At 68.6% G+C, this 17125-nt stretch overlaps 3 protein-coding genes across 10 annotated transcripts; 2 read left to right on the forward strand and 1 right to left on the reverse strand.

Annotated features, from left to right (window-relative positions):
* The first annotated feature begins 132 nt into the window (after positions 1-132).
* On the forward strand, positions 133-2945 carry LOC137846492 (macrophage mannose receptor 1-like). Of its 3 annotated transcripts, none has more exons than XM_068664469.1 (8): positions 144-365; positions 681-776; positions 870-974; positions 1089-1142; positions 1233-1628; positions 2139-2284; positions 2398-2507; positions 2608-2945. In XM_068664469.1, exons 1-8 carry the CDS (start codon positions 155-157, stop codon positions 2732-2734), a joined length of 1245 nt encoding a protein of 414 aa, XP_068520570.1. In that variant the 5' UTR covers positions 144-154; the 3' UTR covers positions 2735-2945. The 3 variants fall into 3 exon arrangements, with proteins under 3 accessions (XP_068520568.1, XP_068520570.1, XP_068520567.1); XM_068664466.1 differs by having other exon boundaries at positions 146-365; positions 1083-1142; XM_068664467.1 differs by lacking the exon at positions 681-776 and having other exon boundaries at positions 133-365; positions 777-974; positions 1083-1142.
* Positions 2946-3626: 681 nt separating this feature from the next.
* Positions 3627-9895, forward strand: SYDE1 (synapse defective Rho GTPase homolog 1). The gene is made up of 7 exons (XM_068664452.1): positions 3627-4025; positions 5125-5709; positions 6276-7019; positions 7108-7449; positions 7535-7692; positions 8028-8271; positions 8512-9895. The coding sequence occupies exons 1-7, from the start codon at positions 3938-3940 to the stop codon at positions 8901-8903; spliced, it is 2553 nt and encodes an 850-aa protein (XP_068520553.1). The 5' UTR covers positions 3627-3937; the 3' UTR covers positions 8904-9895.
* Positions 9896-9983: 88 nt separating this feature from the next.
* ILVBL (ilvB acetolactate synthase like) lies at positions 9984-16165 on the reverse strand. 6 transcript variants are annotated; one of them, XM_068664458.1, is made up of 17 exons: positions 16067-16165; positions 15252-15290; positions 14417-14537; positions 14132-14333; positions 13775-13902; positions 13550-13688; positions 13221-13332; positions 13036-13135; positions 12828-12925; positions 12277-12413; positions 12059-12193; positions 11595-11709; positions 11179-11348; positions 11025-11095; positions 10856-10927; positions 10644-10749; positions 9984-10396 (listed from the first exon to the last, which is right to left on the reverse strand). In XM_068664458.1, the coding sequence occupies exons 3-17, from the start codon at positions 14528-14530 to the stop codon at positions 10218-10220; spliced, it is 1878 nt and encodes a 625-aa protein (XP_068520559.1). In that variant the 5' UTR covers positions 14531-14537; positions 15252-15290; positions 16067-16165; the 3' UTR covers positions 9984-10217. The 6 variants fall into 6 exon arrangements, with proteins under 6 accessions (XP_068520559.1, XP_068520557.1, XP_068520558.1 ...); XM_068664456.1 differs by having other exon boundaries at positions 15252-15316; positions 16067-16085; XM_068664457.1 differs by lacking the exon at positions 16067-16165 and adding an exon at positions 15984-16031.
* Positions 16166-17125: the final 960 nt, after the last annotated feature.

Below are 17125 nucleotides of genomic sequence, written 5' to 3' on the forward strand. Positions count from 1 at the left end.
GACACCCTGGATGCTGTCATGGGTGCACCCAGGTCCCCCGTGTGGCACCCATGGGTGCAGCCTGCAGGCTCCATGACCCTCCTTGTGCCGAGACCCCCCCAGGGACATCGCTAGGGACTGTCACAGGCAGTGTCACCTCCGGCCAAGCCCCGGGATGTGGGGAGGAAGCTGTGGGTGCTCGCGGGCCCCTCCGAGGCCCATCCCCAAGGCAGGGGCACATCCGGACCCCCCCTTCCTCAGGCATTATCAGCGGGGACACCCGTGGGGAGAGCTCAGCGGTGCCGCGGGGACGATGTACGGCAACATCGAGCCCGGCCAGCCCAGGGAAGGGCAGAAATGGGTGCTGGGGCCTGGTGGCAAGGAAGGTAGGGAGCACCCCGGGGTGCTGGCTGGGGTGGGGGCGAGCCCAGCGGTCCCCAGTTCATGCCCCGAGCCTGTCCCTTTTGGGATCTGAGGAGGGGTCCCCAGGGCAGATGGCGGCACCAAAGGGGATCCCCGTTTCCATCCCCGCTGCCCACAGGCAAACCCTGGGACTCTGGTACCCAAAGGGGGGGTCCCCAGGGTGGTGGCATGGGGGGGAAGCCCCCATCGTGGTGCTTGACGGGGGTCCCTAGGGCTGGTGGTGGCACCAGAGGGGAGGGGATCCCCCACAGGCACCATCCCTGCTGCCCCCTCCCCAGCCTGCAGCGACCCGTGCCCCGCGGAGGAGAACCCCTATGAGCCCCTCGACCCCCCCATCGCCGTGCCGAGCCGCAAGCACCTTCCTGACCCCCCAGGTGAGCCCACCCCTGTTGGGATGAGGCCGTGCAGCCCGAACTGGGGCCCTGCAGCCCCGTCGGGACCGGCCGTCACCCCCTCACCCTCCCCAGCGCGCCCGTGCTGCTCCCAGGAGAGGCTGGTGCTGGTGGGCGCCGTGGCCCTGGGGGTCTCGGTGCTGCTCAACGTCCTCCTCCTCGCCCTCGGCTCACGGCGCAGTGAGTACCGGGGGGGGCACGGCAGCTCCCCCACACTGGGGCTGCTGGGGGTAGCATTAAGGTGATTGAGGGACCCCCCCAGCACGGTGACCCTTTGCCCCCCTCCAGTCACAGCCCTGACGGTGGCCCTGGACGAAGCGGAGACGGTGAAGCAGCCGCCCAACGTGGGTGCGTGCCCGTGCCGTGTCCCCCCCCCCCCATTTCCTCGGTGTCACCGTCTCCCCGGGCCCCATTTCTCCACCGTCCCCCTCTCCGCAGCCTCCGCGCCCTTCCTGCTGTACAACGAAGCGCACAACAAGTGCGTGGAAGCGCGCGGGCGGCAGCTGACGGCGGCGCCGTGCCGGCCCCAGGCCGAGGGGCAGCGCTTCCAGTGGCTCCCCGGGGAGCGGCTGCGGAGCGCGGGGGGGTCCCGCTCCTGCGTGACGGCGGCCAAGGAGAGAAACCTGTCCACGGTGTGGCTGCAGCCGTGCCGCGAGGACGGCAGGCTGCAGCGCTGGGAGTGCCGCGACGGCACGCTGCTGGCGCTGGCCGGCCACGACCTCTATTTCAATTACGGCAACAACCAGCAGCAGACCGTGATGCTCTACATCGGGGACCGCGAGTGGAGCCGCTGGGTCGCCCACGGGAGCAAGGACAACGTCTGCTCGCGCTCCAGTCAGTCCCCGGCTGCCGATATTTAGGGCCTTGCCCGACCCTAAACGGGCAGAAACGCAGCCCCAGCCTGGCAGGGATATGGCTTAAGAGAAGCCCAGACGGCAACGGGGCCCTAACTCAGGCCTAATCCTAAATGAGTTGGGTTAAGCTAACCCTAAAGGAGTCCGAACCCTAGTGGAGTCCTAGCCCAGCTAACCCCAACCCAGTTGGAAACCTAAATTTTGAGGACTTGAACTAAACCCAAACCCCAAAGGGACCCGAACCCAGTTACAGCTCTCATTATATAGGATTCTGTATATCCTAACCTATATATCCTAATCCTTTCTATATATCCTAATCCTAACCTAGCCTAAACCCCAACAGGGCCCCACCCAGACCTAACCCCAAACACACAGGATTTAACCCCAAACCCAGCAGGGCTCTAACCCTACCCCTAACCCAGCGGGGATCCTGGCAGCTCCCGCAGCCCTACCGGGGGGAGGTGACCCCCTTTCTGTGTCCCCTCCCCAGGTTGCCCCCCTTGCTCCAGAGGCTGGACCTATTTCGATGGCTCGTGCTATTTCCGCTCCGCGACGCCGAGCACCTGGGAGACAGCGAGGGGCTTCTGCTCGGCCCTGGGCACGCGGCTGCTGGAGGTGGACAGCCCCGAGGAGAGGGTGAGGGGGGCACAGCCCGGCCCCCACGAGCCTCTCTCCCCAGCTGTCCCCAAGGATGTGCAGGGGTCCTGGGGGGGGGCTCTGCAGCGGGGTGACCCTGCCTCTGCCCCCAGAATTACATCAAGACCTTTCTGCGAGCCTCCTCCTGGCTGGGCATCACGGATAAAGAGGTCGAGGGCACCTGGAAGCAGGCAGACGGCACCGTCCTGCCCAAGGGGCACAGGTACAGCCCGACAGGCGCTGGGGACAGGGCGAGGGGGGCTTGGGGGTGCTGAGGGGGCCACCCCCTAAACCGTGTCGCTCCCCCCCCCCTCCCGACACAGCTCCTGGCACAGGGACGAGCCCAACGGGGGGCAGCAGGAGAATTGCGCCGTGGTGCGCGTGGACGGCACCTGGTTCGACTACCCCTGCACCAGTCAGCTCCCCTGGGTGTGCGAGGGGCAGCCCTGAGCATGCAGGGGGGGGGCACCTCGAGGGTCTGTGTCCCCCCCCCCACAAGTCCCCGTCACTGCCCCAGAGCCCATCGCCACGCCCGCCCTGCAGCCCCGCAGCACCGCCGCTCACCGCTTCGGCCCCCAGCACCTCCGCTCCCTCCGGGCGAATTTTGGTGTTGGGGGCGCACCGGGGGGGTCCCCGTGGGATAATAAATGGGTGCACAGAGTGAGGGTCCCGACTGGATGGGGGTCCCGATGGTGTGGGGGGAGTGGGGGTGGGCTGCCCTGGGGGGTCAGGAAGTCGGCTGCCCTGGGCTGTCGGCGTCCCCCCCAGGGGAGCAGCGGTGATTTCGTGGGTGATGCCACATCGGAGCCCTCTGCAGACGTGGGGTGGGGGGGTCTTGCCCCCCTCCCAGGTTCCCCAAATCATCCCCAGGCACCCAAATATCCCCCCAGCCTCCCCAAATACCTCCCCAGGCTCCCCAAATACCCTCCAGCCCTCCCCAAATACCCCTCGAGCCCCCCCAAATACCCCCCCAGCCTCCCCAAACACCCCCCAGGCTCCCCAAACACCCTCCAGACCCTCTAAATACCCCTCCAACCCCCGCCAAATACCCCCCCCGGCTCCCCAAACACCCCCCAGCCCCCCCAAACACCCCCCACAGCCTCCCCAAATCCCTTCCACCCCCCCCTTAGACCCTCCCATGTCTTCCCCCAACCCCCCCAGCTCCCCCCCCCCAGGACTCCCCCAGCCGGGGGGCGCGGAGAACGGGGCCGGGGGGTGCTAAAACCGGGGCGGGGGGGTCCCGGCCTGTAGTTACCGGGAGCCCCGTGGGGTTTTTGGGGGGGGTCCGGCTCGGGGGGGGGGGGTTCCGGACTACAGCTCCCGGCAGCGCTCCCGGCGGCATCCCAGGAATTCGCTCCGCGGATGGCGCCGCCGCCGCTCCAGGCCCCGCCGCGCTGACCGGGGGGGGGGGGTCCCGGGGCCACCGGGAGGAAGGGGAGACCCCCACCCAACCGGGTTTGGGCGGGGGGGGGGCGGAGCGGGCTAATTGGGGAGAACCGGGTTAAAGGGGACCGGACTGGGCTGAACGGGACCGGACGGGGCTGAACTGGAACGGACTGGGCGGAACGGGACCGGAGCCGGCTGAGGGGTCCCCGGGGGTGCCGAGGGGACCCCCGTCGGGGTGGGGGGGTGGGGGGGGTCCGGGCAGGGCCGATGGCGGAGCCGCTGCTGCGGAGGACCTTCTCCAGGCTGCGGGGCCGGGACCGCCCGCGCAGGAAGAAATCGGATGGCAAAGAGCGAGGTACGGAGCTGGGGAGGGGGCGAGGAGCCCAACACCACCCCCCCCGGGATGGAGACCCCACCTCAGTCCCTTTGGAGCCCCCCCCCCGAGTCCCTGGTGCAGCCCCCGAGGGCTCCGCATCACCCCCCGGGTCCCTGCTGGCCCCCCCAAAAAGGGACCCGTGGGGTCCTGGCCCCCCCCAAAAAAGGGGTTATTGGGGTGCAGTCCCCCAGGAATGAGACCCCCGGAGCCCTGTCCCCCACGGAGTCCCCCCTCGTTGTGAACCCAGCTCCCTCCTGCCCCCCAAGGGAGGGACCCCCCAGTGTCACTCCGAGCCCCCCCCAAAGCTCCCCACCACCCCTTTTGCCCCCACAGAAGGTTCCCCATCACCCCGCATCCCCCTCTGTGCCCTGCAGGAGTTGGGGTGCCCGGGGGGGGGGCTATGGGGTGAAGGATTGGGGGGGACCCTGCTGGGGGCCTCCACCGATGCTGGTGCTCATTTGGGGTACCCGAGCTGGGGGCTGGGGTGGGTGGAACATCCCATGTGGGTGCTGGAGCCAGAATTGGGGTGCGGGGGGGGGGCTCGCAGCACCCCCTGTTCACATCTTGGGGGGGTGGGGGGCTGTGACAACACCTGGGGGTGAGCCCAAGGGGGTGCTCCGGTGGGACGGGGACCGGGACTGGGCGCGGGTGCTGGTGTGACACGAGTGGGGTGCAGGAGGGGTGCAGGCGACCCGGGGCGCACAAATGCTCTGGGAGGGGCGCAGAGAATTGGGGGCGCACTGAGCCCCCCCCCCAGCCTGTGTGTGTGCAGGCAGGGGGTGCAGGCCACGGGGATGGAGGCAGAGCCGTGCCCACCGGGATGCGGCCGTGTCCCCCATCCATGGGGTGCAGCAGGGCCGGGCCGAGCCCCCCCCCCAATCCTCCGGCGAGCCCCCCCGGGATGGTGGGAGCGCGGCGGCCGGCCGTAAACAGCCGGAAATCCCTCTTGGCAAGGGGCTGCGCGCAGCTGCCTCCGCGGCCCCGGCGGCGGATTCGGGGCTCGGAGTGGGGGGGGGGGTGGCCCCATGGGACGCTGTTGGGGACCCCCGCCAAGCCCCGGCCTTTCCCCTTCCCGCAGAGCATCCTCCGCCAAGCCCCGAGTCGCCGGCGGACCCCGAGGCGGCCCCGGTGTCACCGGAGCCGGCAGCGCCCCGCAAGCAGAACTGGGCCCGTTTCTCCTGCGGCGGCCGCGATGAGCCCAGCGGGAGGGGGGTGACGGCTCCCAAAGCTTCCCCGGAGCCGGGGGAGGCCGGCGAGCTGGATCCGGCCTCCAGCACCCCCTGGCCAGGCCTGGAGCCCCCCGGCGAGGAGCCCCCCGAGCCGGCGGAGGAGGCCGAAGCAGCCAACGGCTCCGTGGAGCTCGGTGGTCCCGGCAGGAGCCCGGGGCACGGCGCCTACCTGCAGAGCCTGGAGCGGAGCAGCCGGCACTGGGTCCTGTCCTCAGCGAAGGCACCGGGGCTGGACGAGGCTGGTGGCGGCGGGGCCGAGGCCGAGGCCGGAGCGGCCGGCAGCGAGGGCGAGATCTGGTACAACCCCATCCCCGAGGACGAGGACCCCCCGAAGGCGAGCGGGGAGGACGTCCCCTGGGGGGGCAGAGGGGCGGCGGAGAGCCCCGGGGCCCGCGGCGCGGAGGAGCCGGCGGCTGGCAGGACGCAGGCCTGTGGTGAGGGGCTGGGAAAGGGGAGAGGGGGGACAGGGGGGGCCCCGGGTTCCCCACAGCCCTTGTCACCACGCAGGAGAGCGTCCCCTGGGCCCCGCAGTCTCCATCTGCGGCACCTTACGGTCTTTTTGTCTTTCTCTGGTGCCTCTGAGGCTCCCTGGACCCCGAGGTCCTCAGAGGCCGTGGTCCCTTGTCCCCAGGGTCTCCCGGACCCCGTGGTCCCTGTCCCTTCCTTGTCCCCCAGGGCGACATCCCCCAGAGTCCACAATCCCGGTCCCTTTCTGCCCACCCCCCCGGGATGATGTCCTCGAGACCTCGCGGTCCCTGTCCCCACCCTGTCCTCAGGGACAGCTGGACCCCATGGTCCCCGTGGTCCCCATGATCTTTGCCATCCCCCAGACACATCCCATAACCCCTGCCCCTTCCCCATAACCCCTGCCCCTTCCCCATCCCCCAAAACAGGACATTGTCCCCCAAACCCCACCAAGGTTTCCAGGGAGCCACCCCAGTCCCGGCCAGGCTCCCATTACCCCCCCGGGTACCCGCTCACCCTTTCTCTCCCCCCCCAGCAAAGATGCCCATCCCCTGCGTGAGCCTGGGGACGGGGCTGTCCCCGCCGTCCCCCCCCGCCAGCCCCGGTGCCACCAAGAAAGGCCGATCGCTCAGCAAGGTGAAGTCCCCGGGGACCGTGCGCCGCCTCTCCATGAAGATGAAGAAGCTGCCGGAGCTGCGGAGGAAGCTGAGCCTGCGCAGCCCCCGGCCGCGGGGCCAGGAGGGGGGGGGCACCTCGCCCTGCGACGCCCGCAAGGAGTCCAGCAACGTCATCAGCCGCTACCACCTCGACACCAGCGTGGCCTCGCTGCCCCGCGCCAAAGCCACCAGCAAGGGCGGCTACTTGAGCGACGGCGACTCCCCGGAGCTGCCGGCCAAAACCGGGGCGCACGCGGAGCCGGAGGATGGGGAGAGCGGGCTGGACGTGGGCGCGTTCCGGCCCTACAGCTGCGGGGAGCTGCCCCGGGGCGGGCAGCACATCTCCGGGCTGGTCAGCGTCCACCTCTACGGCGTGCGGGACCTGAAGCCGCCGCGAGCCGAAGCCCGGGAGGTTTTCTGCGTGCTGCAGGTGGACGCGGCCAACCGGGCCCGCACGGCTCTGCTGCCCTGCAAGGCGGCTTTCCTCGGCCTCAACCACACCTTCAACCTGGAGCTGGAGGGCGCCCAGCTCCTCAAGGTCATCGTCTTCTCCTGGGACCCCTCCTCCTGCCGCAACCGCCTCTGCTGCCACGGCACCGTCGTCCTGCCCCACATCTTCCGAGGTGCGCGGTGGGGACGGGAGGGCATGGTTTTGGGTGGGGGGGGGTTCACGGCACGGCTCCCCACCGACAGCCCCCCTCTGTTCCCCAGGCTGCCGGGCGCAGCAGCTGGCGGTGCGGCTGCAGCCTCGCGGCGTCCTCTTCTCCAAATTCACCCTGGTGGAGCAGTGGGACGGCCCCGGCGAGTGCGAGCCCCGTGTCTTCGGCGTGGAGCTGGGGCAGCTGGTGGAGAGGGAGAATTCGGCCACCAAGGTGCCGCTGCTGATCCAGAAATGCGTGGCCGAGATCGAGAAGCGGGGGCTGAAGGTGGTGGGGCTGTACCGGCTCTGCGGCTCGGCCGCCGTCAAGAAGGAGCTGCGCGACGCCTTCGAGAGGGACAGCGCGGCCGTGACGCTGTCCGAGCAGCTCTACCCTGACATCAACGTCATCACGGGTCAGTGCCCACCCCACGGCCCCCCCCCGGCACCCACAGGGGGTGGCCACGCTGATGTCCCCCCCCCGTGGCTCCTCGCCCGCAGGGATCCTCAAGGATTACCTGCGGGAGCTGCCCACGCCGCTCATCACCCCCACGCTCTACCACGTCGTGCTGGAGGCCATGGCCAAGCGGCCCCCCCGAATCCCCCCGGGCGAGCGGGACGCCGTCACCCTGCTCGACTGCCTGCCGGATGTCGAGAAGGTGGGTGGCCAGCCCTAAAACTGGGGGGTTTAGGACTAAAACTGGGGGATTGCCGGGGCACCCCTCTCGGTCCGGGGCTCTCCATTGTGCGTCACCAGTGCGGTGTCCTTGTTTCTGGATGAGTGGCACATCCTGGTGTCACCAACCCCCCCGAGCATTTTTTTGGGGGGGGTCTCTCCATCCCTAGTAGCCAAGCATTTATCTCCACATCATTATTAGCTGCGTGGTTCAGCCCCAGCGATGTCGGGGAGCAAAACGTTTCCCCTCGGTGGCCCAGCGCGGCCGGGGAACGTCACCCCGGGGGGTGTCCCCGCTGATGCCACCCTGTCCCCCAGGCCACGCTGACGCGGCTCCTGGACCACCTCAGCCTGGTGGCCTCCTTCCACGACTTCAACCGCATGAACCCGCAGAACATCGCCGTCTGCTTCGGGCCCGTGCTGCTCACCCAGAGCCAGGAGCCTCGGCGCGGCGGTGGCACCGGTGGCGCCCGCAGCTACGCCCACAGCGAGGACATCGCCAGCGCCGTGGATTTCAAGAGGCACATCGAGGTGCTGCACTACCTGCTGCAGGCATGGCCGGGTGAGCAGGCTTCAGGGGGGGCTGGGGGGGACACCCGTGGCCCCCACCCCAGGGGAAATTTGTGCTTGGCCACCTCCCGGGCCACCCTCTGGGGGGGGTCGGTGACACCCTGGGGCTGTGCCATGCGCCTCTGACCCCAGTAGTCACCCCCAGAGCCTTTTCTGCCCCCTCCAACGCCACCAAAGCACCCCGAGGCTTCCCCCTTTTATCCTGACCGCCCCCCCCGTGCTCTCTCGGCAGCCCCCCGCTCATCCCCGGCCCCCCAAATCTGCGAGGAGGAGGTGCCACCCGGCCGCCCGCGGCAGCCAGCGCTGCACTTGGAGCTGCTGGACACGGCGGTGGTGGCTCGCCACCGCCCCCGGGGACCCGAGAGCCCCCCCAGCAACCGCTACGCCGGCGACTGGAGCGTCTGCGGCCACCAGTTCGGGGGCTACGACGAGGTGGTGGCAGCGGCGGCGGCCGGTGACGGCGAGAGCCGGGCCGCCCACCGTCGGACCCTCTTCGTGGCCGATTTCGGCCTCGGCGACGAGCCCGAGGCGCCCTTCGGCCCCCGGCTCAACCTGAAGGACTTCGACGCGCTCATCCTGGACCTGGAGCGGGAGCTGGCCAAGCAGATCAACGTCTGCCTGTGACGGCGCCGCCGGGGGGGGAGCGACCCAAAACGCAGCACTTGCCTCTCGTTGCCTTCGATTTGCACAGCGCCGAGCAGGAGGGACCCCCACGAAAAAGGTGATGCTGTCTTTGGGGGGGGGCCCCGGCCCCATCAGGGGACACCTGAGCAGCCCCCCACCCCCCAAAACTGGCTGCACGTCCCCCCCACCACGCATCCACGCGCCGTTTTGGGGGGGATTTTGGAGGTTCGGTGCCTCTTGCTCGGCTTTTCATGGCCAAATTTTGCCCTCAAGTGCCTGTTTGCCCCTTTTCCCCTTCCAAGCCCCCCCTACGGGTGCCCCCCCCTCCAAAATCAGTATTGACAAGGGTCCATGACCTCCATCGCTCAGGCTACGGGGGGGGCAACCTCTCCCCTTCCCCATCATCCACCCACCCCCTCCCTGCTCACGAGGGCTCCCCAAAATCCCCTCCCTGTTGCTGGCCCCCTGAGGAGGGTGACAGCTCTCCCTCAGGGGTGGCAGCAAAGACCCCCCAGCCCCCCCACACTTTTTTTTCTGCCCCCCCCCGGGGGGGTGCTGCCGGTACGGGAGCGCTGAGCTTTTATTTATTACTCCAGCTTCGTGTGCGTGCGCGTGGACGGGTGGCCCGTGGCGGTTGCCTTCACCGCAGCCTGCAGAAAAAAGCCCTTTTCACCCCCAAAATGAACCCAGCACCAGTGTTACGGGGGCGGGGAGGGAGGGAGCCAAATTAATTCCTCTCCCCCCCCCTAAAAAATACCAGCCTTGCTCAGTATTAGCCTTACAGGAACCAGCTGAATGTGAACGCACCGGCCCGGCCGGGCTGAGCCAGCAGTGTTAAATCACCCGGGCAGGGGGTGCCACCAGGCCGGGGGGGGGCTCGGTGACAACGCCGTCCCCAGTCGTGTCCCCCCCCTGAATGGCCTGACGCCCACCCTGCCCTGCCCACCGCCTTGTCACTGTCACCAGCAATAAAGGACACAAGCTGCACTCGCTGCCGGGCTGTGTGCGTGTGGTGGTGTCCCCTTGGGGGGGGTGGCAGTCCCCAAAATGCCCCGTGGCACCCAAATCGATGGCACGGGATGGCAGGTGGGGGCACACGGCGCTGCTTTATTGCCAGGGGACATCACTGTCCCCCCCCCCAGCCCAAGTTAGGGGGCACAGCACCGATGCCACCACCCTAACACCTCTGTTCGCCCATCCCCGGTTGGGGACACCTTGGTGGCACCTCGGTGGCACCCAGCCGGGGCATCCTTCAGCCCCCTCATCCCTGCTGCCGGGCACTGGGGGGGTGTCAGGGGAGGGAGGGGACAGTCCCTAGACAGAGATGGAGCCCTCGCGGAAGTCGGTCTTGCCGATGAGGGCGTTGACGAGGACGGGGTGGCCGCGGCGGCACGCATCCTGCGCGGCGCGGAGGACGGCGTCCAGCCGCTCGCTGTCCGGGCGCCCCACCACGAAGCCTTTGCCCCCCAGCGCTTCGGCCACCGCGTGGTAATCTGCGGGGAGGGGACAGGGACAGGGCTGTGACACCGGCGTGACAGCGGGGGTGACAACGGGGCCACCGGGCACAGCCCAAGCCTCCACGCTGCGTCGTGGCCACCGAGCGCAGCACCGTCAGGGTGACACGAGGCCACCAGGAGCGGCTCAGCCCACCCCAGGGTGACCCAGGGCCACCAAGCGTCCCCAGATCAAGGGGCTCGGTCCCCCCCCCAGTGTGTAGGGGACGGTGGGGACAGCGCTCACCCAGGTACTCGAGGCCACAGGCCACGTTGCTGCCCAGCATGGCCACCTGCTCCCGGGAGATTTGGCTCCAGCACGCGTCGTTGCCGACCAAGGCGATGATGGGCGTCTGCAGGGGACAAAGCACGGGGCCACCGCGCCCCGGTGACAACCCAGAGCGGGGACAAGACCCCCAGTTCCACCCCCCCCCCAACCCCGTTTCGGTGCCATCTCACCTTGTGCCGCACAAAGGTGTCGAACTCTATCAGGCTGTAGCCCAGCGAGCCGTCACCGTACAGGACCCAAACCTGGCAGGGGAAGGGACAAGTGACATGAGCCCAAGCAGGTGGCACCGCTGTCCCCGTGGGCCACCACGTGCCTGTGTGTCCCCCCCCCCCTCCATACCTCGGCCTCGGGGCGGCAGAGCTTGGCACCGAGCGCGAAGCCGCCGCCAACTCCCAGCGTGCCGAAGGCTCCTGCGAGGACAACGGCCGGTGTCACGCGCGTGTCCCCAGCGGTGACAACGTGCCCAGGGCCGGGGGGGGGGGGGGGTCCTCACCAGGGTCCAGCCAGGAGAGGGGCCGGCGGGGGCGCACGATGTAGGCGGCGGTGCCCACGAAGTCCCCCCCGTCGGCCACCAAGAGGCTCTCGGGGGGCAGCAGCGCGTCCAGGCGGTACAGCAGGTCCAGGGGGTTCAGGTGCTGCGGGGTGGGGGTCGCTGCCTTCTCCCTGTTAGGGAGGACCCCCCACCCCCCCAAAAAAAAAGAAGAGATTGGCTGGGGTCTCCCCAAAACGGGCATGACCCCCCCACACACATATGGGAACCCCAAAGAGGTAGCGAGGGGCTGGAACTTCTCACCCCAAAATCAACCCAGACACCTCCCCCTTGTACCCAAAATAGGGTCGTCACCCCCCAAAACGGACACGGGACCCCCCCAGGCTCTGGAAGCTGCCCCCCCCCATCCCCGTGCTCACCGGTTCGCCTTCTCCTTGCGCTGCTCGGCCTCGCGCAGCCCCCCCAGCCAGTCCCTGGGGCAGGAGTAGCCCCCCAGCCGCCGCGCCAGCCCCACCACGAAGGAGGCGGCGTCGCCTGCAGAGAACGCCCAGCTCATCACACCCCCTCCTCCAAAAAAAACCACCCCAGTCATCTACGTCAGACCCTAAACCTGCCCGAATTGGCCCCAAAACCAGCTCAGTTATCATAAAAATGGTTTGGCCTGGGAGGGACCTTAAAGACCCCCCCAAAATCTGGCTCAGCTGAGCCCCAAACGTGGCTGAACTGGCCCCAAACCCCATCTCTCCTGGCCCCAAACAGAGCTTAGCTCTCCCCCAAACCCCCGTTGTCCCCCAAAACCACCTCACCCAACCCCGACCCCATCTCCCGCGGTGCCACCACCCTGCTGGGGCCGTGGGGGCGGCGGGGGGGCCGGGGCTGTCACCTTGCACGGCGAGGCGCGGCCGCCAGAAGACGTCGGCGTTGCGGAGGAGCTGCGCCCGGTCCCGGTTGACGGCCACCACCACGGTTTGGCGGCCAAAAAGGCGCCCATAGGAGAGACGGAAATCGCAGACGGCGCCTTTGGGGGGAGGTGGGGGGCACAATTTGGGGACGGGGGTCACCGTGGGGTGTCCCCGTCCCTTCCCCAGCCCCGGCACCCACCTGCCAGCAGCACCAGGTCGGCCTCGCGGAGGGCGTCGCGGCGGTTCTGGCGCAGGAGCAGGGGGCTCTCGGGGGGCAGCAGCCCCCGCGCCGCCCCCCCCAGGTAGCAGGGGATGCCCAAGGCCTCCAGCGCTTCCCTGCATGCCCCAAAAGCGGCTCGATCAGCCCCAAAAATGGCTCGGTCGGGCCTCAGAACAGGCTCGGTTGGGGGCCCCAAAACTGGTTTGGTTGGACCCAAAACCAGCTCGGCTGAACCCCAAAACTCAACCAGCAGTCCCCAGAGTGGCTGATCCAGCCCCAAACCTGCTCATCTTTCCCTAAACCACCTCGTTTTCCCCAAATAAGCTCAGCTGGCCCCAGAGCGGCTCAGCCATCCCCAGGTCCGCTCATCCAACCCCAAAACTGGATGATCCATCCCCAAAGAGGCTCAGTTGTCCCCAAACCAGCTGATCCGTCCCCAAACCAGCTCGCGCGTTCCCGGATGTGCTCAGCTGTCCCCAAACCATCCCCTCTGTCCCCAAACCATCCCCTCTGTCCCCAGGCCCGCTCACCGGAGCTCCTCGGCCGGCGTGGGTGGCAGCAGAGCCTGGCTGCCCACCAGCACCAGCGGCTTCGTGGCCCGGCTCACCAGCTCGGCACAGCGCTGTATCTGCCATCCCAAAAACAGCTCCGTCAGACCCCAAAACGGCTCCATCAGACCCCAAAAACGGCTCCGTCAGACCCCAAAAACTCAGAAGCAGGTCGGGGAACAAAGCCAACCTCGTCCTCGGTGGCCAGCGGCACCTTCACTGGCAGCGGGGTGACATCCCGGGGCACCCAGGCACCCGCAAAGAGGTTATGGACGTAGTTTTGGAGGTACCTGTCAAGAAGGGGGCGTTTTGGGGTGCTGCAGCCCCCCCGGGGTGCTGGCAGCACCCATGGGTGGCGGGGGGGTGGCTGCTCACCACTGCACCAACTTTCCACGGAACCCCCGGGCGCTCTTGGCACCACCGATCTCCTTCTCCACCACGTGGAAGGGGTAGAGGACGTCGATGGGGAGCTCCACGAACACGGGACCTGTGGGACGGGGGTGAAGGGACCCAAAAAAAAAAAAAGGACCCCAAAAGAAAAAAAAAATGCATTTCAGGGAGGTGACACCAGCACCACCAAAAGCGCCGTGCCAAAAGCAGCGCCACCAAAATCAGCGCTCACGATGAGACCTGGAAGGGATGGAAATCACCCCAAAGCTTTCCTGGGGGGACAGGGGGGGTGTTGGGGTGTCCCAAATCTTTACCGGGGGTCCCTGACTGCGCGGTGGCGATGGCCTGGCGGAGCGCGGGGACGATGTCGCGGACGGTGCGCACCGAGACGCACGCCTTGCACAGCGTCCTGAAGAGCGAGAGCTGGTCGATGTCCTGCAGCGCGCCCCGGCCCTGCGGCGAAAACCCCAAAATCGAAAAAAAAAAAAGGTAGGTTTGGTCCCTTCAATCCCCTCCCTCCCTCCGTGAGCCCCCCGGACCTTCTGCAGCGAGGCGGCCGCCCCCCCGATGAGCAGCAGCGGTGACTCGGCCATCTGCGCGTTCTTGATGGCCGTCACCGCGTTGGTGACGCCGGGGCCGGCGGTGACAGCGGCGACACCGATGCGGCCTGTTGGGGGGGGGGGAAGAGGTGACCCCCTGGGGACCCCGGTTTTGGGGTTTGGGGTGCAGGGGGCCCGGCTGCGGGGTCCTTGTTTGGGGTTGGATTGGTTGTGGGGGGGGAGAAAGCCAAAGAGGGTTGGAAGCCTCCACTCAACGGGGACCCCACCGAGCGGGGACACCCCAAAACCCCCCCACCCTCTGCCCAAGAGGTCCACCCCCATCCCCCCAGCGGGTACCCGAGAGCCTGGAGACGGCGTCGGCGGCGAAGACGGCGGTGGCCTCGTGCCGGGTGTCCACCACGCGGATCCCCAGCTTCTCGCTGGCCACCAGCACGGGCGAGATGTGGCCGCCGGCCAGGGCGAAGACGAAGCGGACGCCGTGAGCCTTCAGCACCTCCGCCACCAGCTCGCCCCCGTAGCGGGGGCTCCGGGGGTCCGCCTGCGAGGCCAGGAGGATGCCCGCTTAGAAAACCGGGCGGATTTAACCCAAAACGGGGTGTTTTAGCCCCATTTCGCCCTTACCTTGTGGAGGATCCGGTAGAGGAGCCCCAAGCGCTGCGCGGCCACCAGCAGCGCCGTGGCCGTGGCCGCCAGCAGCACGGCGCCGACGCAGCCGAGGAGGGCGAGCAGAGCCATGGGGACGCTGCGGAAGGGACAGGAGGTGACGGTGACGGTGATGTCCCCAAATTGTCCCCGGCACGGCGGAGAAGCCCCAGCACCACCAGGAGGGGGGGGCAACCAAACGGGAACTCCCCCCGGCGCCGGGGACAGAGGAATGTCGGTGCCGGGATGGGGACGGTTAATTAGAGGCGGTTAATTGAACCCAGCCCAGTGCCACAGGCGCCCCGGCCGGAGCCCGAAGTCTGCTCATTTGCATAATTACAGCCTAACGAAGGCATTCCCGGCTGCTTAGGCCATGCCGGTGCAAAGACCCCCGGGGAGGAGGGCGAGCACCAAACCCGGCCCAATTTCCCCCCAAAACACAACCCCTTTCAGCACCCAGAAGCAGGTCGGACACCAGATTTTCCCCCTCAACCCCAATTTCCCCCATTTTCACCTTAAAAAGGCGGGTGAGCATTGCAGCTTGCCATAAGGGCAAAACAGGCGGGGGGGGAAAAAAACCACCCAAATCGGGCAAAACTGCACCAAAACCACCACAAACCGGGACAAAACACCGGTGACAACCCCCGGGGGGGGGGGCTCCGCGTCCTGTAGGGAACTGGCGCGTCCCCCCCCGAGGGGCCGGGAGTCCTAATTTTGGGGTGCGGAAATATTTGGGTGCAGCCGACCCGGCGAGCTTTTCGGGTCGGTGTCACCCCCCCCCCCCCCCCCAGGGCACCCCCCCAGGGCACCGTACCTGCTGGGTGACCGGAGGTGACCGGAGGTGACCGGGTCCCTGCGGGGTCGGGGACGAGCTCAGCCCTGGGGTTTGGGGACAGGGACAAATGTCCCCGTGTCCCCATGTCCCCCCATCCCCATGTCCCCCCCTCCCCATGTCCCCGTGTCCCCGTGTCCCCGCTGTCCCCATTGCCACCCCGGCCTTTGGCCACCCCCCCTCTTGGTCACCCTGGGCCCGTGGCCACCCCGTCCTGGCTGTCCCCCCCCTCCCCCCCCTCCAAGCCACCCTGTCCTGTCCCCATGTCCCCACCCCCCCCCCCCCCCCCCTGCTGTCCCCCCTCCATGCTGGGGACACCACCCCTCCCCAGTCCCATGTCCCCCCCCCAGCCCCATGTCCCCCCCGTCCCATGTCCCCCCCCCAGCCCCAAGGTCCCCCCCCAGTCCCATGAAGTCCCATGGCCCCCCCATGGCCCCCAGTCCCATATCACCCCCCTATGCCCCCCCCAGTCCCATGTCCCCCCCATGTCCCCCCCCAGTCCCAAGTCACCCCCCCCGCCCCCCCCACTCCCATGTACCCCCCCAATGTCACGCCCCCCCCCAGTCCCACGCGCCCCCCCCATGGCCCCCCCCAGTCCCATATCACCCCCCCTGCCCCCCCCAGTCCCATGTCCCCCCCCATGCCCCCCCCCGTCCCATTACCCCCCCCGGCCCCCCCCCGGAGCCCCCCCCCCGGCGCCCCGCCGCCACCTGCCCGCTCCGGAAGCGCCGCCCCCCACGAGGCCCCGCCCCCACCTGCAGGCCCCGCCCCCCGCCCCCGTGGCCCCGCCCCCTCACCCTTGCCCGCGGCCCCCGCGCGGATCCGCCCGCACCACGTGACTTTCCGGCGCCGCTTGCTCCTCCCGGGGAGGGGGGTGTCACGTGGGGCTTGTGGCTGCTGATTGGCTGCTCGAGGAGCGTGGGGCGGGGCCGGGAGGGGCGGGGCGGGGCTGGGGCAAAGGCCGGGGGAGGAGAGGGGCGGGGTCAGGCGGGAAGGGGCGTGTCCAGGGGAGGGGCGTGGCCAGGGAGGGGCGGGGCTTGGGAGTGGGGGCTCCCAGGGAGTCTCCTCCCATAGGGGGGCGTCATTGGGGGGGGTCACGTGAGGGGGGCTATGGGGGGGTCACTCATGGGGGGGTCACTGGGGGGGTGGGGGACGCTGGGTGGGGGTCACTTGGAGGGGGTCATGGGGGGGTCACTTTAGGGGGGGTCACTTTAGGGGGGTCACTTGGAGGGGGGTCACTTTAGGGGGTCACCTGGGGGGGGGCTCCTCCCATGGGGTCTTCTATGGGACGGGGGCCCCATGGGGGGTCTCATGGGGGGGGGTCTCCCATGGGGGTCTCATGGGGGGTTATTCTATGGGGGGGGTCTCATATAGGGTTATTCCAGGAGGAGTTTTCATTGGGGGGGGGTCTCATACGGGGGGGGGGAGCTCACGGAGGGGTGTCTCCGTGGGGTCTCATATGGGTGGCCTTACATGGGGGGGGTCCCATAGGGTCTCATATGGGGGGGTCTCATAGGGGGGTCTCAAAATAGGGCGGGTCTCCCATGGGGGGCTCATACGGGGGGGGCTCATGGGAGGGGCTCATATAGGGGTCTCATATGGGGGGGGGGGTTCATGTGGGGGGGGTCTCATATGGGGGGGGGCTCCTATAGGGGTCTCATATGGGGGGGTCTCATATGGGGGGTCTCATAGGGGGGCTTACATTTGGGGGTCTCACATGGGGGGGGGTCTCACACAGGGTCTCATACGCAGGGGGGGGGATGCGCGTGCCCCCCCCGGGCAGCCGGGAATCCGCCCCCCCCCTTCCCGTTCCCCTCGGAGTGCCGGGAAGAGGATTTTTTTTTTTTTTTTTTTGG

The sequence above is a fragment of the Anas acuta genome, chromosome 32 (assembly GCF_963932015.1).
Source record: "Anas acuta chromosome 32, bAnaAcu1.1, whole genome shotgun sequence".
In the NCBI taxonomy this organism is placed as follows: Eukaryota; Metazoa; Chordata; class Aves; order Anseriformes; family Anatidae; genus Anas; species Anas acuta.